At 35.2% G+C, this 26,687-nt stretch overlaps 3 protein-coding genes across 3 annotated transcripts; 1 reads left to right on the forward strand and 2 right to left on the reverse strand.

The window, feature by feature from the left end:
- Positions 1-6,234: 6,234 nt before the first annotated feature.
- LOC132618085 (uncharacterized) lies at positions 6,235-7,480 on the forward strand. The gene is made up of 3 exons (XM_060333139.1): positions 6,235-6,366; positions 6,498-6,605; positions 7,146-7,480. Exons 1-3 carry the CDS (start codon positions 6,283-6,285, stop codon positions 7,395-7,397), a joined length of 444 nt encoding a protein of 147 aa, XP_060189122.1. The 5' UTR covers positions 6,235-6,282; the 3' UTR covers positions 7,398-7,480.
- Positions 7,481-12,709: 5,229 nt separating this feature from the next.
- LOC132620248 (secreted RxLR effector protein 161-like) lies at positions 12,710-13,432 on the reverse strand. The gene has a single exon (XM_060334927.1). It carries the CDS (start codon positions 13,430-13,432, stop codon positions 12,710-12,712), a length of 723 nt encoding a protein of 240 aa, XP_060190910.1.
- An 8,198-nt stretch (positions 13,433-21,630) lies between these two features.
- On the reverse strand, positions 21,631-22,379 carry LOC132616610 (uncharacterized). Its single transcript, XM_060331150.1, has 2 exons — positions 22,266-22,379; positions 21,631-22,185 (listed from the first exon to the last, which is right to left on the reverse strand). The coding sequence occupies exons 1-2, from the start codon at positions 22,372-22,374 to the stop codon at positions 21,725-21,727; spliced, it is 570 nt and encodes a 189-aa protein (XP_060187133.1). The 5' UTR covers positions 22,375-22,379; the 3' UTR covers positions 21,631-21,724.
- Positions 22,380-26,687: the final 4,308 nt, after the last annotated feature.

A 26,687-nucleotide genomic window follows, 5' to 3' on the forward strand; every position in this document is an offset into this window, starting at 1 on the left:
TTTTAACTTTGCCTTAGTTAACCTCTAGGTGTCCTAATTCACCGTTAAATTAATTAGGTGGCGACTCCTTAAAACAAAATAATTAGGAATCTCCAATATGTTGTACTCCGCTTCGACCCGGTTAAAATGGGGTATAACACTTATGCCCCGCAAAAAATATTAATTTCGAGGGACAAAATTAAAGACCGGCACAAAACATGGACAAAAGTGCAAATGACACGCATATTGTTCATTTTGGTCCAACCTCAAGACCTTGGGCCTCACGGTTTTGTCTTTTTGGGCTTTACAATCCCAATAACACCTCCACGGTTGAATTTAGAAGGGCAAATACCCTATACATACCGCTCACACATCTAGTTGGGCAATTCGCAGAATTGCCCTTCTTTTGGGGTGGTCTTTAAATTTTGCCCCCCATATATTTGAAATCTTTAAATTTTGCCCTTCGGCTATAATCCATGGGTTCCAGGTTCGAACCCACGTACAGTCAAATTTTTTTTTAAAAAAATCGCAAGTCAGAGTTTAAATTTCGCTATGCCCCCACCAACATACACTTGTGAAGGAATTACCAAAGTTATGCCGGACCTGGCATACTTATGTCTTATGGACAGACTTGGCATAAGTATGTCGGGTCCGGCATAACTTTAATAATTCTTTCACAAGTTTATGCCCATTAAAGATAGCCAATATTGGTTCTACTTCATTGTTACTGTGGCATTTTGCCTTGGGACATAAGAGGAAGCCAAGGTGGTCATTGTAGAAATTATTCGTCGACCATCTAATTTGAAGCAAACAGAATTTTGTAGTATTTTGATAAGAATATATGTCATCATCATAAATCATTCTGACACTTATGCAGAGGTGTAACTAGCTCATTGAAGAACTGTTTCAGTCCTTCAATGAGACACTCCTCGGGATCATGTACCATCATAATATATAAATATACTGAGATGATATCATCGAGGACTGTTTCAGTCCTTCTCTTAGTCTTTTATGATACCATCGTAATATATAAATATGCTGAGATGGTATCACCGAGAGGAAGGGGTTTGGCTGGGGGGGGGGTAATGTCGAGTAAATATTTCTAGTTGGTGGGGGTAGAAGCGAAAATAGTTTGAGAGGGGGCATGGGTGAGTAAATATTTTGTATTTTGGGGGAAATTAGTGATGTTTTCCCAAGTCATTCTCTTAGTCCTCAATGATATCATCGTGATATATAAATATACTCCGATGGTATCACCAAGAAGAAGGGGTTTGGCTGAGGGGTATGTCGAGTAAATATTTTCAGCCGGTGGGGGTAGAAGCGAAAATAGTTTTGGAGGGGGCATGGGCAAATTGAATTTATCCATGTTCTAGTCGTTGGTCAACGGTCATATCTCCAATTTATTAAGAATCTAGTAAGTTACCTTTTCTAAAATCCAGAACCCATATACTAAAAATTGTGAATTCGCCATTTAATAACCTTTGCATACATATTTCATTTGAAGTGATCCATGCAAGATATACAGTCAGACCTCTCTATTACATCATCCGCATTTAACAACATCTCTCTATAATAGCCCAATTTTTTCGGATCCCATTTTTTATATTATATTTTACTTCTCTATAACAACAATTTACTTATAACAACAACAACCAATTTTATAGCAGTACACTCTTTGTAAAATTACCCCTCATATAACAACTATCTTCTTTTTTTGGTAATATAACACTTAACCATTTTTATAAAAATAGAATATTTGTGATTACCAATAATAAATGTAGAGATTTTGACCAAATATTTGATCCTTTAATGCACTATTTGCGACAAAGATTATCATATGAATATGTATATATATTTTCATTATTAAAATATTTTCTTTCCTTATACAAAGTGTGATTAAGCTTAGAATCTAGCAATTAAAAGTGAAAAATTAGATTCTATGCGTCTTTTTTTGTATATAACAATAAAATATTATTTAAATGTCAATGCTTTATATAGGTGTGTAACAGCCCAAAAAATTCAGATCCAATGATGCTGTTATAGAGAGGTTCAACTGTACATTATTAGAGCGAGGGGAACAAAATAGGACTAGTTTGAACGAAACATGTGCGCCTTCTTCAGCATCTTTTCAATGAACAGAGAGAATAATCAAGAAAATTATATTAAAGACACTTTTAACAAAGAGAACAGCCACAGCATTACATGTCTTTCGTTTCTTCAGCATATCCAAATGAATTATGCGAATATCAAGTGACTATAAATTACGCTGAACATATCTGAAGTATGTCAAGGAAATTTCAAGACTTGAAGAATAATATGGAGCACAAGAAACACAGGGTGTTCTCCTTTAGCAAGATTGATACATATGCTTAATTATACATGAGTTAATTTTTTCTTGCTAAAGGAGAATTGCCCTACCAAAGGAGAATTGCCCTACGTTTCTTCATTTCCACATTGTTGAACGAAGCAACACAAGTCATTAATCAGAGAGCCTACGCTACATACATCGTCTTTTTTTTTTTTGGTTTCCCATCTGGTGTCTGGTACCCGCATCGTCAATGCAAGAAATTTTTATATTGTCATTTTTTATTAGTTTAGCCACTTCGTAAATAACTTCATACATATGCGACTGAAGTTGTAAAATTTCATGTCCGAAGTTACAAATTAAATATTGTGTGAAGCTTGGCAGTTGTGTAAGCAAACTTCCAACAAATGCACTTGAAGTTTATAGTTTTTGAGATTTGACGGTACTTTCATAGTATTTCTAGTTAAGTCTTTTTCACAATTAGCGTCAATTTTAATAGTTAATTAAAATCTGTTAAATATTTGATGGAGACTGAAAGTTATTAATTTGACAAACTTAAAGGATAAAAAATTGCTCAAGAATATATTCAAGAAAATATTTGAAACCTACCCCAAACATAAGGAACCATTGTTTTGTCATTTTTTCTAGCAGTGACAAACTATGTTGCTCTGGCTTTCCAAAAATGCTAGCGAATTCCTGCCAAATCTACTTTTGAAGGATCTGACAAGGTTACAAACATACTAGTATGTTTTCACTTTATCACGTGAATCAACTAAACTTCCCTTGTAACTATTCAATTTTTTTGGTTCCCTTTCTTTCATTCTTTTTATTTTTAAGAAGCTAGAGAGAAAGACATGTCAAGGAGAAGGAGACAAGGCTACATTGAAGTAGCAAGAAATGAGTAGACAGAAAAGGACTCTGCCTACACTTAGAAAGAGGTTTATAACATATGGAGTATAACACTAAAGAACAAAGCTGAAAAGAGTGATTTAAGGAAGTATGTAACGACTAAAATCCAGTTTGCCTTTTTTGTTTTTGCTTTTGTATGTGTTTGTAATTCTCAGATCATATATGCACGCCTGTGAACAAGAAATAAGAATGCAAAGGGAGAGACATGTCTTGTCATAGCTATCAACTAAATACGGTTCTGTGTTTTTGGCTTTTTTCTATCTAAAGGGAATGAAGGAAAGAGAAATAACAAAAGGACAATTATGGACACTACTATTTTTGTTCCATAGTCTACATTATTGAGAGTACCACTACCATATTTACCAGGAGTACTGCGTATTTTTCTTTGTCCCAATTTATGTATGACAACTAACAATTATAGGAGCTCGTATGTGTATAATCAAGGACAATGTTGAAAGAGTATTAAAAAGAAAATTATGACACCTTTGGCGAAGGACGGATTGACTAGGGAAGGTCAAGGTAAGTGACTGGAAGAAATTTAGACTAGGAAGCTTCTGAAAATTTAATAATGCATATGACAATTTAAGTAAAAATTAGTAGAGGCAGAGTTAGTATATGAAACTTATGAATTCTAAATCTAAATTGGTTTCGGTTACTATTTGATGTTTCTTGTACTTCAATTATCGTACTATTTTGTTGCAGTTACTGCTGCTTTTACATAATGCTTTGTCATGTTGTTTATGGAATCTTATCATGGTTTCTTCATTGACCTGCTTTGATATGATTTCTCTTGAGCCGAGGATTTATCGGAAACAGACTCTCGCTCTATCTCCCACGGTAGAGGTAAGATCTGTGTATACTCTACCCGTTTCAGACCTTACTTGTGGATTACACTAATATGTTGTTCTTGTTGTTGGATTCTAAATTCTAAACTCAAGAAATAAATTTTGTAAGGTTCATTAGACCAAAACAAATAATAAGTGACATGAGGTTAGGCCGTGATGAGAAGAAGAAGAAAGACTTAGGTGCATGGACATGGTTAGAAAGTGAGGTTTTTGAATTGCGAGAGAATACCACGCTGGTGAGACATATCTGAAAAGAACATTGAGTAAAACAGAAAGAGCTTTAATTGGCAGGGCATGTGACCTACAAAAAAAGACTAGTTTGGTGGAAGACAAAATGAAGTCCAGCCATTGGGGGATGCTTGATTGCTCTCGTGATGACTACTACTGCAAAACAGAAAGATAATATTTTCGTATTGGTGATTTCCTCACGTACATCTCGCCTACGGGAGGGGTCCCGACTCTTTTACCTTCGGGCCCATATGCCATGAGCGTGAGCCTATTCTCTTTTTTTAGCTCTTTATCGCCCACTAAAGGACAAGATGTAAAATTTCCCAACCTAATGATTTCGAGTGACACCGCTTAGTCTAAGATGGATCGGCCCCTGAGTACTTGTAAACCACTCAAAAGTAGGAATTCGTGACGGATAAATTCTGTAGCTAAATTTAAAAAAAAAAAAATCATTGCTAATCCTTTTTAGTGACAAATTATCAAAAGATTTTATTAGCTACGACAATTTAGCGATAGATCAGCGATGAAGTCCATAGCTAACTCCTGTTTTTTTGTAGTGGTATTAATGGAATGTAACAAATCGATATACTGTAAATATTCAAGGTGCAACAAGTTAAGCCAAACACCATCATTTTTTTATTATAAAAAATAAAAGTTAAAAAAATGAAAAAGAAAGAAAAAACAAGCAAGAACCAAAGGAAAGGGATGAAAGAAGCAAATGGTATAAGGCTGCAGGTCCTAACCTGGATTCAGAAAGATGTCTTGTTATTTGGCATTTGTCATTCCTATCCGTCCTTTTCTACTGATTCCATATTAGCCGATTTGCCAGTTACTATCCGTTGGTCTGTCTTTTAACTTGGCTTCTTTTTCATGAAAATATTTATTTGTCAATCTAAAAAGGAGTATGGTTTTTATATTTAAATTTAATTTAGTTTAAATTTCTCACTTTGATCTTTAATGACATGATTTTAGTGGTCTATCTTGAGTCATAAGTTTCAAAAGTCTATTTTTTCTTAAACTCATCCAGAAATCGGAATGGAGCGAGCTAGTATATATCTTTTGCAATTTTCAGCTATTGATCAGTATTTTTATTCAATTTTAATTCTAAATCTTACGGTACCAAATTTAAGAATTGTTTTTTTTAAAAAAAGTTACAATTTTAAATATGCAAAATGTTGCATGGCTATAAAAACTTATGCATTAAGAATACATTAGAAGTTAGAAATTAAATTGTTTCTAAAGATCAATCTTCTTCTTACAGATTAAAAATAAGTGGAATCACACAATATAGAGATTAACTAAAGGAGGATGACAACCTAGAGACACCATAAGTTGTAGTAGAATGGATGGGATTTCTCCATTATTAACTACACTTCTTCTGTCCCATAATAAGTATCATCTTAGCCTAAAACATGTATATTAAGAAATCAATAATGCAATGTGAAATTTACCAAATTACCCCTATATAACAAAAACAAATTACTTTTTCTTCTTGATTAGAGCATGCATAAGTTTTAATTCTTTTGACATTGGAAATCCAACAATACCAAGTTACTATGTGGATTTTCCAATCATCATTTAGATGTTACTTTAACTTGTCTTTTTTGTCTAAGGGTAGAATTGGAAAAAACTAGTCAATTTATTTTATGTCTTGGTTTCCTGTGATACTTATCATGAGACAAATTTTTTTGACTAAGGTAACACTTTTTATGAGATGGAAAGAGTATTAGTGATCTCGAGTTCGAGCCCTAAAATGAAAAATGTCCCAATAGAAAGCCTATCCTTATTAATGAATTTTGTGTAACGCGAATCTGAATTAACTGGGCATGGATACCAAACAGGGAAAAAACAACCTAGAGATGAAAAAAGAGAGTATGTCAGCACATATCTTAACATTCCGTGATCACCTATTACATCATTTCCGTCTATAAAAACCTCTTCTTTTCACTCCCTTTGTTCATTCTTACCGTCAACATACTAATAAGAGAGACCAAAAAAAGAAAAAAATAGAGAGAGATGGCATCATCAAGAAGGGTGCAAAGAAAAATGGTTGATCACAGTAAGCTTCACCAATTACGAACACTTACTAACTCCAAATCAGTAATACCAATATTCTGTTACACTTTTTTATCTTTCCTTTAATATATCCCTTTAAAGTTTCAAAAACATGGGTACAAAAAAAAAAGTAAAGAAGTTACTAAAATCATGTTTTGTTTGTTTTGTTTCTAAAGGTTAAAAAGAGCTCTATAATTTTGGATGCCTTCCTTTACATCATCAAGCTGAGACTCCAGCTAGAAGCTATCCAAAGAGAGTATCACAACTTCTTAAACCATGTCCAAGTACACACACACACTCTCTCTCTCTATCTATCTCTTTACTTGTGTTTACTTTTTCACTTCTTTCTTTCATATCATTTTTTATTATCGTGTTTGAATGGATATGAAATTTAAGACAGAAAAAAGAAATCAGGTACGACGAAAAGTATCTTTAGAACTTGTGGCGTTAGACGTACAATGACATTTTTTAGCTAGATCATGCAGAGTCAGCCAGAATTTTGAATTTAAGGGTTCTGGTTCTACAAAAGGCAGATTATAACCTGGTTCTAATAAATTATTTATACAGATTGAGTGAATCATTAATACAAATACAAATCCTGGGCCAAAATTAGTGAATTCTTTCAAATCGGTAGATAAAACTGTAGTTCTATCCTGAGAACATATCATTTGAGGATAAAATGGAACGTTTAAAGATATGAAATTTCCAAATATAGAAAGTTATCGTTCTTTTTTTAATAGACTAAAATGAAATAATGTGATCTTGTAAAATGTTTTTTTTTTCTTTTGGTCTTATCGAGGAAATTTTGTGCTTTTGTAAAATAGGAAGTGAAGGTGGAGAAGCTTATTGGGACAAGATTTTTGGTGAAAGTGACTTGCAAAAAGGAGAAAGATGTGCTAGTATCAATTTTGCAGGCGTTTGAAGAGATGAAACTAAGTGTTGTGCAAGCTAGGGTTACAAGGAAGTACTTCTTTGGGATGGAAGCTATTGTGGAAGCTGAAAATGAAACTAATTTGGATGTAAAATCTTTGACTAAAGCACTTCAAATGGCTATCCACAAGCAAAGTATAATGTAGTGAAAATATTTTGAGTAAAATCTTGTAGGAATATGATATTGGAACTTATTATAACTCATCTAAAATTTTAAATTTTTAAAGAACACATCTTCTTTTAATTTAGTCAATTATATCTTCAATGTGCCCTTTCACATTCAGACATATTTTTTTTTCGTGGGCCAATCATGTAAAAAAAAAATTGATAATGGATTACGGTGAGACATGAAATAAATCTACTTCGATATTAAAACTAAAATGTGCAACCATCTCATTTAAAAGTGCAATCAATTAGAGAGAGTATAATATTATGTAGTTAAATATGTCATCAATACTACCTTCATGTGCAGACATGATTCCTTTTGCATGGGCGAAGCATGTACTTTTTTTACTATAGGTTGACACTGATACTCGAACCAAGCCTTCTCTGATACAATATTGAAGTGTGCAACCATTTCGTCTAAATGATTAATTAAGCTGTTAAAGAGAGCACACTATTATTTAGTTAATTATGTCTTAAATATTTACACTCTTTCACATGAATACGTGATAGTTCATAGGCAAACACATGAATCTTTTTTTTTTTTATAACGGATGGTTGTATGATCTTCTCATCTAAAAACTTAAAGCAGGTAAAGAGATCTCCTTATTATTTACATATTTATGTTTTCAATGACAATAATGTTTGTAATTAACTCTACTACTATTTACTCTGTCTTGAAAAAAGAATAATGCCATCAATATTTAACAATTTCAATCTTTCTTTACTATGATTTTTTTGCACATTTTATTTTAAAAAAAAAAAAAAAACTAGTGTCAACATTTAACAAGTCATTCTGAAACGTTAACCAGTATAAAGAAGCACAACAAAAGATTGAAGTTAGCCACGAATTTATTTTCTAATTCATTGTTAATTTGCTCGTAGCTAACATATTTTTTTCTCTAATCTGTCGCTAATTCATCTTTAAATAGGATTACCGACGGATTTTGTTGTTTAGCTACAGAATTTATCCGTGGCTAATAATTGTTTTTATAGTAGTGAAGTGTCTTACTTCTAAAGAAAAAAGATCAATTTCTCTTATATATGAGCCACATAGCAGCATGATATATCACAAAAGGGAAAAAGGCCAGAGATCTTTGAAGATTGAGACCATGACTTGTGCAGAAGCTATAAATTTGAGAGAATATCTAGCTGTTGGGTTAGTCTTATTGGCGTTTGGCATATACTTACTTCTTGTCCTAGGATATGCGATTTAGGTATCAATTTAGTAAAATATAATACGCAGTCCCTCTCTATTGTTGTATTTCATCGAGTCCAATTCTAGTTTAATTATAATTGGATTTTTTAATTGTAACCTTTTGTTGATTGGAAGCTGTTATAGATTATCACATTTTGGGTTGAGAAAACAATTTGCTTCAAGTCAGAGTTGACTTGAAGTGGAGGGCAATAATCGAGTGATTGAGGAAAGCCTATGAGTAAAGTCTTGGGTTGCAAGCGTTGTCATCCGAATTTGTGGCTCATTGTTTCAGTGAAATTTAGAGTTAAATCTTACTAATGTCGGTCATGGTTCTTACACCTTATGAGCTGGGTGGTTTTCTGAGTAAAAGTCCCGCTCTCTTTATTTTATTTGCGGTTTACAGTTTTTAGTGGTTTAAACTAGAAACATATATACAAAAAGCAGGTTCGAGTAAACAAAAGTTAGGCAAATTTAAGGAGATTATCGAAATTCGATACGACACATTTCACCCATCCTCTTGAGTCTAGGTGCACCCAAACTAAGAGTAATAAAAAAAAAAATTACTAATTGGTAGGTAATGTTTTTACCCGCATGCTAGGGCCGGAGCCACCCTATACCAAGGGTGGTCATCCGAACACCCTTCGCCGGGAAATTATATCAAATACATAGATGAAATTTTGTAATATTTGGTTATATAGCGGACAATGAACACCCTTGAACAATTACGCGCTATAGCTCAATGGTTAAGGGTGTTCAATGTTAGCATTATAGTACAACTCACCGCGAACTTACGTTGCTAACAGGCCCTCCCTTTTTACTTTCTATTGTTTTAAGTATTCTTTCTAAATGTTTGTTCTTATAAAAATAATAAATTAAAAAGGTTTCACTCAAACCTTTTAAATATTTTTCTCATATCCCTCCTTTACTTTCTATTGTTTTAAGTAACTTTCCTAAAAGTTTGTCTTATTTAAATAAGAATCAGAAAGGTTTCAATCAAACCTTTTAAATTTATTTCTTATGAGAAAAGTTGATAAGGAAAATTACAGTTCAATAGAAACTTTAAATCTAATAAAAAAAAATTGTGATTTCAATCTCTCTCTCTCTCTCTCTCTATATATATATATATATATACCTGAAAGTGCTCTATTATATTTACAAAAATAATAATTTTGGATTTACTAATGTTTTCCACACCGCGAAGCAAAATAAGTTTATTAGTTTTATTTAACAACAAGGTACATTTGGCTTGACTTTTAATTACTCAAGAAGTTTGTTGAAAACCTCATGTCTGAACTTGTTGAAAGTGGGGGGGGGGGGGGGGGTGCATTGTAAGTTTTTCGATCTGTTACTCGACTAGGTTGAATCGGTAGTCGACTGTTTGGTCAGAGAATGCTAAAGTAAAGTACAGAAGATAAATGACACAGGTATTTTATACTGGTTCAGATTCAATGTGAATCCTAGTCCAGTCCCCTTGCGTTGCAAGGGTGTTCTCTGCAGCACTTTGTTTAAAGATTTGGTACAATGGAGTTCCTACGTCTACACTCAAATCACTCTTAATCTTTTTGATACAAAGCCTCACGAGCTATATTATAACTCTCTTTTCTTTTTTCTTACACTATAAATCACTCAGACAAATAATGTTTATGAAAAGCAAAGCAGAGCACTATGGAATGAGACTTCGCATATGTTGGTTTTGTGAAGCAGCCCTATTATGGCTGGTCAGGCTCTTCACGCAGAGAAATCAACCCAAGGGATTTGATCCTTGGAAAAAGGAATTAGTGATCCTATTTCCAAGAATAAGGCTGGAGTTGTTGCTTCTTTCCTTGTGTGATGAGGCCGCATTAATCAGTCATCAAGATCGTTACATGCTCAGAATACTCCTTCTTTAATGCGCAGATATTCTTTCCTTCCTTGAACTGATTTTGTACTGTTGGAGCGTATCTTGTCAATCCCCACAATATCTATAATATCGCAGTATCCAATTGTAGGGCTGAGAAGTTTTTCACTGAGTTCAACTTGTGTAAGCCCATCTCGTCTGATTTCACTTGTGTAAGCCCATCTAATCTGATTAGTTGACTTGTCCTTGCAAGCTCCCCCTGAACAGTTGACTCTTATAAGCCCATCACGTTTGGGCTACCTTGGGCTCTTTGGTTCCTTGTGCGATTCAGTTATTTTAGCTGCACAAATAAAATTGTCATCATAAAAAATTGAAACTAACAATCTCCCCCTTTTTGAGGATGACAATTTTGAATGAGATGTAGTCAACTTCCCTGTGGCGGATGCTCCCCCTGATTAGCTTGATCAGTTGACTGTCTATTTCTCCCCCTTTGGCATCCCTAAAAAAATAGACGCATACACAATATATAGGCACATACATAGATAATATATAGGCTTAGAAAACAAACAACACAGAAAGAGTAAACCACACAGCACAAAAAGAGTAAACCAAAGTGCAACAAAACAAACGACCTTAGGGTCCAAAAAACATTATTTAAATAGACCAAACGATAACTAGATTTAAAAGAACTACTCCTAGCGTCGGAACACGGGACAACGAAGGAAATAAGCCAAGGTATTCACAATAGCATCCTTTATTTCAGGAAACGGAGTAGTGAGCCGTTCAGGCATGGCACCAACACTGGCTTGAAGCTTGGCAAACAATTTGATAGCTTTCTTTATCACAGCATCCAATTTAACCCGCAGCTTAGAGACATTATTACCCGTTTTCTTTATCGTATCGCGAATTTTCTCGACTTGAAACAGAGTGGATGCCATTAAGTCTTTGATGGACTCAATATTCTCATCCATAGAGGACAATTTGGAGAGAAGGTCTGCATAACATTTGGTCGAGGGACCAGGTTGAGATGCTTCATAGACCTCCTTTAGCACCAAGAGTCATTGCTCAGGACATACCCCCATGCTACCAAATTCCCTAGAGTTGTAACACTGCTTGACGAGAGTGATGGGATAGTCGACTAAGTCAATTTTGTGGACTTCAAGGATGCGAGAGATGAGCATACCATATGGGAGGCTAGAAGGATTTGACATACACTCAATCATGTAGTTGATGACTATGGAGGACAAATTGATTTTCTTCTTGGAGAGAAGGAAAAAGGCAAAGATGGCATCACATTGGGAGATAGTAGAGTAGGACCCAGCACGAGGAACAATAGTAGTCGCAACCATATGAGCTAACACACGAGCCTCAAAAGAGATGTTAGACGGACCAATTTGGGCAGGGACAGAGGCGGAATTTGAAAGGGTTTTCTTAACATCATCAAAGAAAACCTCAAGAGATTCAGGCCAAGAATTTTTTAGAAGTTCGGAAAACCCAGTACAGGTGCAACCAAGAATAGAATCAAGGATAGAGCAATTTAATACAATGTGGGTACCAAGGACCATGGTTTCGAGTTCTTTAGCCTTAAAGGACCGGAGATTTGCATAAAACATACGAACAGGGGTGTCATACACATGAGGAGGGGTTGTGAAAAAATTTCCCACCCTTGATAGACAAATAAGTTTTTTATCTTACAACACAGAGAAAGCATATGGTCAAGATCAACAATCCTACCAAATACAATGGTTTTGTCTTCAAGAGACAAGAAGAGTTCTTGGTGGTGGTCATCCCAAATTTTTTTGTGAAGATCAAAGGGTTTATCAGTGATGGTTTTGGGTTTCTTTGAGGAGGTTAAACATGCAGCATCAGCAAAAGCTCGCTTGCCGAGATTGCAAATTGGAACGGAGTCAGAGGCGTCAGAGGAAGAGGAGTCGCTGGAGTTTGAGTCATGAGGAGCAGCAGAAAGGCTCTTACCAATTTCCTTTAGCTTGGAACTTTGGCGGGTGGAGAGAAGGTGGGTTTTTTGAGTTTTCGCCATTGAAGAGACGAGACACAGAGAGGAGAGTTTGGCCGGGAAGGGTAAAGATGAAGACGAAGAGGGGAAAGGGAAAAGATTTTATGGGGATATGTAGGAAAAGATTTTATGGGGAAGGTAAAAAAGTAAAACATGAGAAGATGGGACGATCATCATGAGAATGAAAATACAATTTATGGCAAGGATTTTGAATAGCCAAAAATTATGGCACGGATTACTAAAAAAATTAGACAGATTGATCAATAATTCCCAAAGATTTTCTTAGCATGCAGAAACGTTCTTCAAGAAGAGGTTTAGTAAAAATATCAACAAGCTGGTTTTCGGTGTAAACAAAAACTATTTCAAAATCTCCCTGAGCAACGTAATTTATGATAAAATGATGTTTAATATCTATATGCTTGGCCCTAGAATGATGCACATGATTTTTGGACAGACAGATAGCACTCGAATTATCACAGAAAATCTTTATAGGTTTAAAAAACAAGTCATAATCACTTAATTGATAAGACATCCAAATTAACTGTGTGCAACATTGACCAACAGCAATGTATTCAGCCTTAGTGGTAGAGAGAGAGACTAATCCCTGTTTTTTGCTATTCCAGGAAATAAGAGATTTTCCTAGAAGTTGGCAAGTACCACTGGTACTTTTTCTATCCTCTTTATCACTTGCAAAGTCTGCGTCTGAAAAAACTTCAAGTGTAAAATTGTTAGAGTTAGGATACCATAAACCATAGTTAGTTGTTCCATGAAGGTATCTAATAATACGCTTGAGAGCAGTAAGATGAGATTCCTTTGGAGCAGCTTGGAATCTAGCACACCTGCATATACTGAACATAATATCTGGTCGACTAGCATTTAGGTAAAGCAACGATCCAATCATACCGCGATAATTAGTTTCATCAACAGGTTTTCCTGTCTCATCCTTATCAAGAGTACAAGTAGGACTCATTGGAGTTCCCATAGCTTTTGAGTCAACATTCCAAATTTTTGAACGAGTTCCTTGGCATACTTTGCTTGACATATAAATACTCCACTGTCAGTTTGATGGATTTGTAGTCCCAAGAAGAATTTTAATTCTCCCATCATACTCATTTCGAACTCGCTTTGCATAAGATCAAAAAATTCCTTGCACATAGAAGGGTTAGAGCTTCCAAAAATAATATCATCAATATATATCTGTATAATGAGATTCCCTAAAGAGGATCGTTTAATAAAAAGAGTTATATCAATCTTTCCTCGGAAGAAACCGTGACTTACCAAGAATGAGCTTAAACGATCAGACCATGCCCTAGGGGCTTGTTTAAGACCATATAAAGCTTTACTTAATTTAAAAACGTGATAGGAAAATTTTAGATTTTCAAAACCTGGAGGTTGTTTGACAAACACTTCTTCTTCAATGAAGCCATTTAGAAAAGCACTTTTGACATCCATTTGAAAAAGTTTGAATTTTTTAAAAGAGGCATACGCAAGAAAAATTCTAATGGATTCCAACCTGGCAACAGGAGCAAAAGTTTCATCATAGTCAACTCCTTCTTGTTGTGAGTATCCTTGAGTAACTAGTCGGGCTTTGTTTCTGACTACTTCTCCGGCCTTATTTAGCTTGTTCCTGTATACCCATTTTGTGCCAATGATAGAAGCATTTTCAGGTTTGGGAACTAGATTCCATACCTTGTTCTTTTCAAATTGATCAAGTTCCTCTTCCATAGCTTTTACCCAGTGTTCATCTTTTAAGGCATCACCAACTTTCTTTGGTTCATGTTGAGAGATAAGAGCCAGATTTACATTATTTTTACTAGATGCTCTAGTTTTCATCCCTTCATTTATGTCACCAATAACAAATTTCTTTGGATAGTCAGGTTAGCTTCTCCATTCATTTGGAACTGTTCCAATAGTAACATCAGTCAACTGAGGTGTATCAGAAGTCGACTCACAGGATGCCTTTTCTTCAGTGGGTCTTGTAACCACTGCACTAGGTATTTGACTGTCTTCTTCATCTGCAATTTTTCTTTTCTCGGCCATGTGATTAGTATCATCAAATACAACATGAATAGATTCTTCAATAGATAAGGAACGTTTGTTAAAAATTCTATAGGATCTACTAGTAGGAGAATAACCAAGAAATATACCTTCATCACTTCGAGGATCAAACTTACCAAGATTTTCCTTTCCATTATTGTGAGCAAAACACTTACATCCAAAAGGATGAAAGTAGCTAATATTTGGTTTCTTACCAGTTCATAGTTCATAAGGATTTTTCTTGAGAATTGGTTTGATTAGACATCTGTTCAAAATATGACAAGCTGTACTTACCGCTTCGGCCCAAAAGTGATGTGGTAAGTTTGTTTCTATGATCACTGTTCTTGCCATATCTTGAAGGGTCCTGTTCTTTCGTTCAACCACACCATTTTGTTATGGAGATCGAGGTGAGGAGAAATTGTGTGTGTACCCTTGGTCATTGCAGAATTCTTCAAAAGCTTTATTTTGAAATTCTCCTCCATGATCACTTCTGATAGAAGTGATGTAATATCCTTTTTCACGCTGAATTTTCTCACAAAAAAAAAACTTAAAATTCTTTAGAGTATCATCTTTATGAGCAAGAAATATTATCCAGGTAAAGCGAGAAAAGTCATCTATTATAAAAAATGTATACCTTTTTCCTCCAATGCTAGAAGTTCTGTTGGGACCAACAAAATCCATATGAAGTAGCTGCAAGGGCTTGGATGTAGACATAATATGTTTTGAATTAAAAGAGTTTCTAGTTTGTTTACCTTTTTGACACGAATTTCATAAATGATCTTTAGTGTAGTTGCGTTTTGGCAATCCTATTACAAGATCATGTTGTAGACACGTAATTTTTTACCCTCCCCGAGTTGTTTTACACGATTTTAACATTAAATATTAGGTTTTGGCTTAATCTTGCTTTTTTTCAAATTTATCTCATTTTAGTGATTTTGTTGTGGAAATAAAAAAATATAAAACAAAAATAGAGTTGTAGTTAAGATAAAGAGAAATTTTTCAAAAAAAAAAATTCTTTCCTTTTTAACCAGATTTAAATGTATAAGTTTTATTTTTTTCTTAGTCTAAAATTAGGTGGTTAAAATACTTATAAGTGTAAAACACGCACTGTCTAGATACCATTTTCCCTTTTTTCTTTTCTTGTGGTGTTCCTGCAAAATATAATTTTTACTTTTGTTTAGGTACCCAAGGGTTGTTGGGTCCTTGATGGTTAGTTTCAAAATACTTACTTTTCTTGGGTTTTCATACCCAACCAGGTGCGGTGGAGAAATGAAATCTACAATTATGATAGTCATGGCTAAGTTTTCCACAACAAAAACATGTTTGAAAGGGTTTTCCTTTAACTTTACGAGGATTTGTTGGCCTAAATATTTCAGACTTTCTTTCAGTCGACTTAGAGGTTCTAGTTGAATGATCAGTCTTTAAAAAAACAGTTGTCTTACCTTCCAAATTATTAGTCATTGGTAAGACCTTTTTCCCAGTGGACATATATGTGTACGTTGACTGGTTTAACTTGGCATAATTTTGACTGGAAGGTTTCAGTAAAATATCCATTTTAGATTGTAAATTGTAAACTTCATTTTGAATAGAATTTTTTTTTCTTTTACGCAAATTTCTAATTTTGATTCCCATTCTTTTCTCTCTCTCTCTCGTTAGTTTCCTATATTCATCAAAGACATTATTCAGGTCTATAAGAGTTTGATCTAATAATTCTTGAGTTTCTTCATATTTAGAGTAGGGATGGGAGATTACCTTACTGCCTCCTTCGAGAGCCATGAAACACACATTTTCAATCTCTTCAGATTCTTCATCTGAAATTTCATCTTCACTCCAGCTACTGAAGGTCCTTTGTTTTTGATAACTTCTAGTTGGTTTCTTTCTATTCTCAGGACATTCAGATGCGATATGGCCATATTTTCTGCATTCATACACTTTCCATCATTCTTTTGCTGCCCAGTGGAAGTCTTACCTGTTGTAAAGTTTGAACTTCCTTTTCTATTATTTCTTGATCTTCTCATGGCTTCTATCACATGCCTAGAAATCATGTCCACTTCTTCTTCTTTAAATTCATCATCAGATTCTTCAACTTGAGCCTTGAAAGCAACCACTTTCCTTTTTTCATCCTTCTGATATCTTTGAATGTGATTCTTTTCAAATGCTATCAGATTTCCTCTTAATTCATCATAAGTGAACTTATCCAGATTTCCATCTTTAAGAACAATTGCTTTAGTTTCCTAAGTCTTTGGTAGACTTCTAACAAGCTTTCTAACTTGTTGAGAGTTGGTATAAGTTACTCCAAGGGATTTGAGTTCTCCAATGATCTTGCTGAATCTTGTGAACATTGATTCGATGTTCTCATCGTCCTTCATCATAAAGGCTTAATAGTCGTGTCTTAAAGCATCAATTTTTGTTTCTCTTACTTTTGATGTTCCTTCATAGGTGACCTCAAGTTTATCCCACATTTCTTTGGCAGTGTCACAATTTGAAATTTTTGCATACTCTTCTCCACTTACTGCGCAGTAGAGCAAGGCTATTGCCCTGATATTTATTTGCAGTGTCTCTTGTTGTTCCTTAGTAATGTCATGTGATTCTAGATCAATTGTCGAAGTATCTGCGTCTTCCTTGTTTTCAGTGTCGGCTCTTGGAATAGGTTTAGGTCCTTTCTTAATCACAATCCAGGCCTGATAATCAGTTGACTGCACATAGATTTTAAACCTTTCCTTCCAATGACAATAGTGTTCACCATTGAAGTATGGTGGTCTTGTTGTGGAGTGCCTATCTTGTAATATTGCTCCAAGAATTTGATATCCAGCCATTTGGTCTTTTCTCACGTGCGGTAACTGAAAGTGAGACCTTACTCTGATACCAATTGAAAGTGCGGGGGGGGGGGGTTAATTGTAAATTTTTCTATTTGTTAGTCGACTAGGTTGAATCGGCAGTCGACTGTTTGGTCAGAGAATGCTAAAGTAAATTACAGAAAATAAATGACACAGGTATTTTATACTGGTTCAGATTCAATGTGAATCCTAGTCCAGTCCCCTTGGGTTGCAAGGGTGTTCTCTGCAGCTCTTTGTTTAAAGATTTGGTACAATGGAGGTTTGAATGGAGTTCCTACGTCTACACTCAAATCACTCTTAGTTTTTTTGATACAAAGCCTCACAAGCTATATTATAACTCTTCTTTCATTTTTTCTTACGCTATAAATCACTCAGACAAATAATGCTTATGAAAAGTAAAGCAGAGCACTGTGGAATGAGACTTCACATATGTTGTTTTTGTGAAGCAGCCCTTTTATGGCTGGTCAGGCTCTTCACGCAGAGAAATCAACCCAAGGGATTTGATCCTTGGAAAAAAGAATTAGTGATCCTATTTCCAAGAATAAGGCTGGAGCTATTGCTTCTTTCCTTGTGTAATGAGGCTGCATTAATCAGTCATTAAGATCGTTACATGCTCAGAATATTCCTTCTTTAATGCGCAGATATTCTTTCCTTCCTTGAACTGATTTTGTACTGCTGGAGCGTATCTTGTCAATCCCCACAATATCTATAATATCGCAGTATCCAATTGTAGGGCTGGGAAATTTTTCACTGAGTTCAACTTGTGTTAGCCTATCTCGTCTGATTTCACTTGTGTAAGCCCATCTAATCTGATCAGTTGACTTGTCCTTGCAAGCTCCCCCTGAACAGTTGACTCTTGTAAGCCCATCGCGTTTGGGCTGCCTTGGGCTCTTTGGTTCCTTGTGCGATTCAGTTATTTTAGCTGCACAAATAAAATTGTCATCATAAAAACTTGACACTAACACTTGTCGGATGCCGTCAAAAGTTGGTTGCATGGTTCACCCCTCTCTGATTCTTTTGTTACTTTTAACTTTTTATTTTTATTGGTAGCTGGTCATGTTCTTTACTGACTCCCTTGAATAATTTTCTTTGCTCAACTAAAACTTTAAGTGAAAACTCAAAAACACATTTCAAATTTCAGTGCTTGGAGAATACTCAATAAATTTTAGTGCTCGGATAATACTCTAAGGACAAATTACGAAGGAAATGGTAAAACTAAAAGTGTTATGTATTTTGATTTAAAATCAAATGTGCAACTTACCCATTAAAAAAAATTATTTACTTTATAGTTTGAACACTCTTAGCCAGATTTCTGGCTTCGCCGCTGCAGCTGCATGCTCTATATGAACACTTACAATAATTGGAAAGGAAAGGTGAGAAGATAATGGTCATAGTGGAATTATATGGCCGATCTATACTGGTAAAGGGAAATAGGACGTTTTGGCCTTCCATGTTTTCTTTTTAAACCTGTTGGCCTTTCATTGGAAGGTAAAAGATCATTTAACAAAGAATAGCCACATGGCCTTCTATTCTCCAGCATATCCAAATGAATTGTGCGAATATCAAGAGACTATAAATTTTTATGGACAAATGTGAAGTATGTCAAAGAAAATTTCAAGAATAGAAGATTAACGAATGGAGCAAAAGAATCGCAGGGTATTCTCTTTTAGCAAGAACAACTATGCTTTTGCAGGGTATTCTCTTTTAGCAAGAACAACTATGCTTTTGCATAGTTTTTTTCTTGCCAAGGGAGAATTGCCCTACGTTTCTTAATTTCCACAAAAAGTAAAATTAATGGTTTCTACTTCTTTTACAAGTGATATTCGTGTCAATGTGAAATCCTCTTGTTGTTTCAGTTAATTATTATGTGACTTTCCATTTTAGGATGTTCTAAAAAGAATGGCTCATTTCTGAATCTCGAGAAAATTTCAAGAAGTGAAGATTAATAGAGCACAAGAATCGCAGGCTATTCTCCTTTGGCAAGAAAGCTATGCTTTTGCATAATTTATTTTCTTGCCAAGGGAGAATTGCCCTACGTTTCTTCATTTCTAAATTGTTGAGTTGGGTTTCCGGCCCCTACTTGCTTATTCGTAATTACTACCACGAGAAAGTCTCCCCTATTTCTAAAGGGATTTTGCACACCACAAATTTCTTATGTTATGATATGAAGGATCAAAGAAGACCCTCGGGTTGAGACTCACAAATGAATAGGAAGCGAGGCGAGAATACTTCATTAAAGGGGGCTCCCAAAAAGAGTAAGTTAGTTTGAGCCAGCATAGGCATAAAAAATTTGATTGAATGAATGCCACGGGGTGTAAGACTCATTGTATATAGTAGTGATCTTTATATATCGTATTAACAAACGAAATATGATCAAAAGAAAAAAAAATCTCTAATTATCCCGATCCAGCACATGGTGTAATTGTATGTCCTTAGAAGCTCCACGATATCCCAAGTCGTTGATGTTCTTTGGGAAAGTTTACATAATAATGTATTGATTTCATGAATAATGAGGCGGACAAGCCAAAGTTTATGATTTTTTATGATATACTGTACTACATTTTTATGAAATGATGCATGCATTGGTTATGAATGATAAATATGGTAGTGATGGTTCGCTCGATGAGGGTTTAAGCCATTAGATGTCGGTGATACGACCCTACGATTTTGCGGTGTGATAGGCAGATGCGGATGCAGAGGGGTGGGGGGGGGGGGGTTTAATTGAATCCCCTTGATTAATGAAAAACTATATATGTAAATAGGGGGAAGAATTGACTTTCTTAAAGAGATATTGTCTGTATACATATTGGGGAAAATACAAGCAATTCCCTTCAAGATACAACAAAGCCCATGTTTTTACCTGCAGATTTTTCTATATGTTACTTCAAGAGTGTCTTTATCATCATATAATACTAAAAGTGGAAAGCTCCTACCTCCAAAGTTAGATTACCATTTTACCCCTACACTAAATTAAAATTTAACTAAATAGTAAATCTAATTAAAAATTTCTATTTCATTTACGTAAATATATTACCTAAATCATTTTACAGTGAATTGTACCAGGTAAAACTGAAAAATTTACTGGTCTTTAGTGACTATATTAATCCCACGGTTTACTCTTTAAGAGTTGAATGTATTCTTTATCATATCATTTATTTCCTCTAGGTAGGTTAGGAAGATGAATATAAGAATGGTCTTTTCATTATCTCTTCTTTATTTCATTGTTTATTACACATTAATGCAGAATTTTATTACTAGTGTTCGTTTGGTAGGAAGCGTCTTAGTAAAATGTTAGAAAGACCAAATTTTACGTCCTTCAAATGTTGAACGATATTTTTTTCCTTCAAGTCAGCACTACTTCAATTATATTTTTGTACACATATGTAGATATACACTTTAAAAAGTTCATTCCAATAAAGTTAATCCTTGCACCACGTTCATAGTATGCGTTAAATTTATGCATTTGATAAGAGATAAAGTTATTAGTCCTTGCATCAGGTTCATATTATGCATTAAATTTAGACATTTGCTTTTAGTAACTGTAATCCCCAGATGATCTTTTCTTGAATGTTAAATTTATTACTTTTATATTAGTGCACAATGTACCAGTGTTACCTTGTATTAATGGATATACCCTTTAGGCATTAATAATGGAGAAATTGAACCGTCACTTCGGTGAAAATTTGGTCTGTCTTTGCGCATTTTGGTCTGTCTATGCGCATTTTGGTATTCCATTGCATCTAATTCTCTTGTAATAGAAGTAGAATATATCCACTATTGTTCGAGCAAAGTTTTTTTTTGTGAAAAATTTAATGTTAGATATAAAAATTGTTTAAACAAATGGGCCTAATCAGGGAAGATAATTAATTTAGGCTGCATTTGTTTTTTTTTTTATTAACATCTGAATATTAAGATATGATATATAGATCTGAACACTGAATGATTAAGACTGTTTGTTTTTCATCATCTGAATCTGTATAATATATCAATATTTAAGCATAATAAATATATAATTCAAATTAAAAATTATATCAAATAAATATTAAGATAAGCAAAAAAATACTATTTGAGAGATAAATTAAAGTATTTAAAGATATAAATGAATATTTTATGTTTGATACAATTATTGAACTATCTGAATTATTCAAAAAATTATATATCCTTAAAAATAAATTTTTTATAAAATGCAATCAAAAAATTTAAATTTAACATAAATTAATCTATAAATCAAACCTATCCAACAAAGTAAAACAATATCTCAAATGCAGTTATGATTTAGACACATAAATATTAGAGTATTTGAATAATTAACTAACAATCATCAAATTGTAACACTCCAACACTGGAAAAAAAATTCAAATAACTAAAATATAGAACTCTCAAGTATTTCATCTTCTTTGCATTAGTTGGAGTGCAAGTTGCTCCCTCATATCAGTCATTATCTGAGAATCTTCAACTGTCCAACTAGCTCCATTTGTTTCATCTAATGCTTCTTCTTGTTGTCCTTCTTCATCAAATATCACTTGAGGCGTATCAAAATGATTAAACAAGTCATCATTGATGCGCTCCTTCCTGATAAAATTATTAACGGCAAAACATGCAATAACAACATCTCTTAGGATATTAATAGGATATGGAGCCATCTTGTCCAATATAGGAAATCTTGCTTTCAGTACTCCATAGGAACGTTCGATAACGTTTCTAAGTTGTGCATGAGCATGATTAAAATTTTCCTCCTTCGTTATGGCACGCCTACGATGATAATCTCCTAACCAATATCGAATATTATGATACGGTGCTAGAAATCCTCGAGTATTAGGATATGCCGCATCACATAGATAGTATTTATCTGACATTAAAATAAAATAAGTTAGGCGATCATATCGAAAAGCTAAATAAGCATTTCAATTGTTTAAGTGTATGACTTACTAGGTGGTGGAAATGGAAAGCCATTATCTGGATTAGATGCAATCTCAGTTAGAACGCGTGCATCATGTGCTACCCCTTCCCATCCAGCATAAACATAAGTGAAGACCATATTGAAGTCACATATTGTCACGCCCCGAACCATGGCCTGGACGTAACACGGCACTCGGTGCCTGACTGCATGTGATCGAGCGAACCACATGGCTTGCTGAATCATCATGATACATAACATAAGCGGAATATAACGTGAATGCATGATGAGCCTTTATAAAACATGGTAAGTCATAATACTTAATAAAATACTTGTTTAAACATGAGTGAGCCAAAATGGCTATACGACTCCAAATTTTTGACATGACATAACTGACTTGTCTAGTCTATGAAACCTCTATCATGAGTCTGACTGAAAAACATACTTACTGGGACAAGGCCCCCAGCATACCTTTAGATGCATAATTAATCATAAAACAAAAGTTGACTAAACCCCGAATGAGATGGGGCTCACCAATAAGCTGATACGAATGTTGTCCTACTAGGCAGATGTGTCGTCCTGTGTATCAGTACCTGCATCGTGAAATGCAGGCCCCCGGGCAATAAAAGGGGACGTCAGCACATTGAATGTACTGGTATGTAAAGCAACTGAAAAAAATAACATGGGACAGGGAATAACATGATAAGAACTGAAACTGAAAACCTGGACATGAACATGAGCATGAGTACATATGTATATATATAACATTAGTAAAAACATGATAAGTAGGGAGAGCAATAACTTATAACCGATCCATGGTCTGGTGCTTGCGTCCCGCCAGCAGAACACTCAGTCCTTGCCGGGGAACATGAGATTTGATAAAATATGAAAGGATCCAGTCATTATGAGAGATCGTCCGGGACATGGGTGGAGCGATCCTCATCCTACGGTGGCTACGTAGTTTCAGGCTATCTGAAGCCCTCCTCGGTAATTAATGCAACTCCCAAAACATGAACATGTAAAATAGTGGCACTTGCTGCCCATGGTAGATCATGAATCATAACTTGCTTGTACATAGTGTTCATGAATCATAACTTGCTTGTACATGGTTTTCATGAATCATAACTTTCTTGTATAGTTTCACAAGATAACTTGTCATAGTCTTGCAAAACATGTTTTTGGTTCATGAGTAATAACAATAGTTCGAAATCATATATATATACTTGTCTTGAAAACATGCTTGTAACTTGCTGGATGAAATCATAAAGTTTCATATAAACATAATGAGAACACATGAGGAAGAATTCATGATTCATGGATTAAGCTAGGATGCCTAATATCCGTAATGGAAGATTAGGAATACAATAACGAACATAGATACAAAATTCATGTACATACATACATAATTACGGGCTACCAATATGTTGGGTTTAATGCCCTAGGATTTGAACTTCATAGATTTTACGAAAACGGATCATGGGGAAGAACGTAGAGATTCCCACATGTGGATGGAAGTTCTACATACCTTAACTTCCTGCTTTTGAGCGTATCACAATGTCCTTCAATCCCTTCAACTTTAATCTATAGCAATACAGGTCATAGGGACTCTATATTAGCAACAATATCCATGTTTTGTTCATCTAAGCATTTTATCAAACACTTAGTGGGCATAAAGCTCCACAACCTTCATTAATGGTGTTTTCTTCCCCCAATCCCCATTCTATTACTTCTAGCTGATTCTACAATCTCAATTAGATGTAATTGACATCATTCTTCATCACCCATATGAATACAACAATCCCAAGTCAACAATCCAAAAACCCTAGCATAGTTCATATAATTCTCCTTATCAAACTCATTTACTATTCTCCCAAGAACTTATCAACACTTTAATCATCATGAAATATCATAAAACGTACCTTGGTTATTGTAGGAATAAGCCTTGAGTTGAAATACTTCACTTGAACAAAACCCTAGTTCCACCTTCTATGTAATTTCTTGACTTTAATGGATTTGATATGTTTCTCACACTTAGTTTTGTGGATTGATGAAGTGGATCTTTAGTTTCACTTGGATTCTTGCATATGAAGTGTTTGGATGGCTCTAGAGAACCCTTGAGTCGTGTAGGAGAAATGGGAATGAAAAAAACATGGGTTTGGGTCTCTTATTAACATCTTAAAATCTGACCCATCGGGCAATTCTACGCCCATTTTTACGGACCGTCAAACTGTTTGACGGACCGTCAAAATGGTCCGTAAAACTACCCAGCAAAAATTGAGTTTCTGTTACCATTTTACGCTGGCTTGAATCAATTTGACGGACCGTATAATTGTTTTACGGACCGTCAAAATGAACCGTAAAACTGCCCAGCAAAATATGGTTTTCTGTGACCATTTTACGCTGGCCTAAGTCAATTTGACGGACCGTATAATTGTTTTACGGACCGTCAAAATGAACCGTAAAACTGACCAACAAAATATGATCCTCTGTGACCATTTTACGGACCGTATAATTGTTTTACGGACCGTCAAAATGTTATACGGACCGTAAAATGAACCGTAAAACTAACCAACAAAAAAATGATCCTTTGTGACCATTTGACGGACCGTATAAATGTTTTACGGACCGTCAAATGGTCCGTCAAAATTCCTCTGCTCGGACAGTCTGTCGTATAATGGGCATAACTCTTTGCACAAATGTCCGTTTGAGGCCTATAATATACCGTTGGAAAGATATTCCAAGGGGCTCCAACTTTCATCAAGCATGTTTGCCCAAAATCCAAATTAATAGAAGGGTTATGGTCGTTGTAACTAGACCTTCCATAAACTCACTTGCAAACATGCCCCGTAGAGTGGCTTCCAACTTTTCTTTGCCCAAAGAAATTTATTATGACTTAATTGGTTTTCAAAACACTTCCTATAACCCTCATATTGGTTCCATTATATTATCATCTTATGATTCAAACTTCGCCCGAAGTTACAAGGTGTTACAATATCTCCCCCTTGGGATCATTCGTCCTCGAATGATAACCATTCGGGATTCTACAAAAATTTCGCCAGAGTTTCCCCTGTAATAAGGCACTACCAACCTGTCACAACAACCCATAATATCACTGCCTCACAGGGATACATCACAATATCATAATTGTCCACGCACGACCAAAAGCATGAAAAGAAAGCTTACATACCTCAAAATCTTGGTGCTTCATCATAAATTTCTTCTGCAGGCTGAAACAAGTGCGGGTACCTGGATTTCATATCCTCCTCGGCTTCCCATGTAGCTTCCTCAACTTTCTGACTCCTCCACAGGACTTTCACTGAGGCTACTTCCTTAGTTCTCAACTTGCGAACTTGACGATCAAGAATGGCTACAAGGGTTTCCTCATAGGTGAGGCCATCCTTAACTGTTATAGCATCAGCAGGAACAACCAACGAAGGGTCACCCACACACTTCTTCAACATGGATACATGAAACACTGGATGAACAGCAGCTAACTCTTGTGGCAACTCAAGTTCATAAGCTACTAGACCAACCTTTCGTAGAATTCTGTAAGGTCCAATATATCTGGGACTAAGCTTCCCTTTCTTGCCAAATCTCATAACACCTTTCATGGGTGAGACTTTAAGGAACACCCAATCATCAACTAAAAATTCTAAATCCCATCGTCTCACATCTGTATAAGACTTCTGGCGACTCTGAGCTGTTTTCAAACGCTCCTGTATTAACTTGACTTTCTCCATAGCCTGATAAACCAAATCTGGTCCTAACAACCCTGCTTCACCAACTTCGAACCAACCAATTGGTGATCTACACCTTCGCCCATACAGAGCTTCAAATGGTGCCATCCCAATACTGGCATGATAACTGTTATTACAAGAAAACTCAATGAGAGGCAAGTGATCATCCCAATTACCTTTGAAATCCAAGACGCATGCTCTCAACATATCCTCCAGAGTCTGAATAGTACGCTCTGCCTGGCCATGTGTCTATGGATGAAAAGCTGTGTTGAGGTTCACTTTGGTACCCAATCCTTTCTGAAAGGATTTCCAGAAGTTCGCTGTAAACTGAGAACCACGATCTGAAATAATGGACACTGGTGTCCCATGCAATCTGACAATCTCATTAACATACGGCTTGGCATAATCTTCTGCTGAATATGTGGTCTTGACTGGCAAAAAGTGTGCTGACTTAGTAAGCCGGTCAACGATCACCCAAATAGAGTCATGTCTCCTAGCTGAACGAGGTAAACCTGATACAAAATCCATATTGATCATTTCCCATTTCCAGACAGGAATATCAATATTCTGAGCCAAGCCACCAGGCCTCTGGTGTTCGGCTTTCACCTGCTAACAATTCGGGCACTTAGCTACAAAATCTGCCACATTCTTCTTCATATCGTTCCACCAGTAAATCTCCTTGAGATCATGATACATCTTAGTGGAACCTGGGTGAAT

Source organism: Lycium barbarum, chromosome 11 (assembly GCF_019175385.1).
Source record: "Lycium barbarum isolate Lr01 chromosome 11, ASM1917538v2, whole genome shotgun sequence".
Lineage (NCBI taxonomy): Eukaryota > Viridiplantae > Streptophyta > Magnoliopsida > Solanales > Solanaceae > Lycium > Lycium barbarum.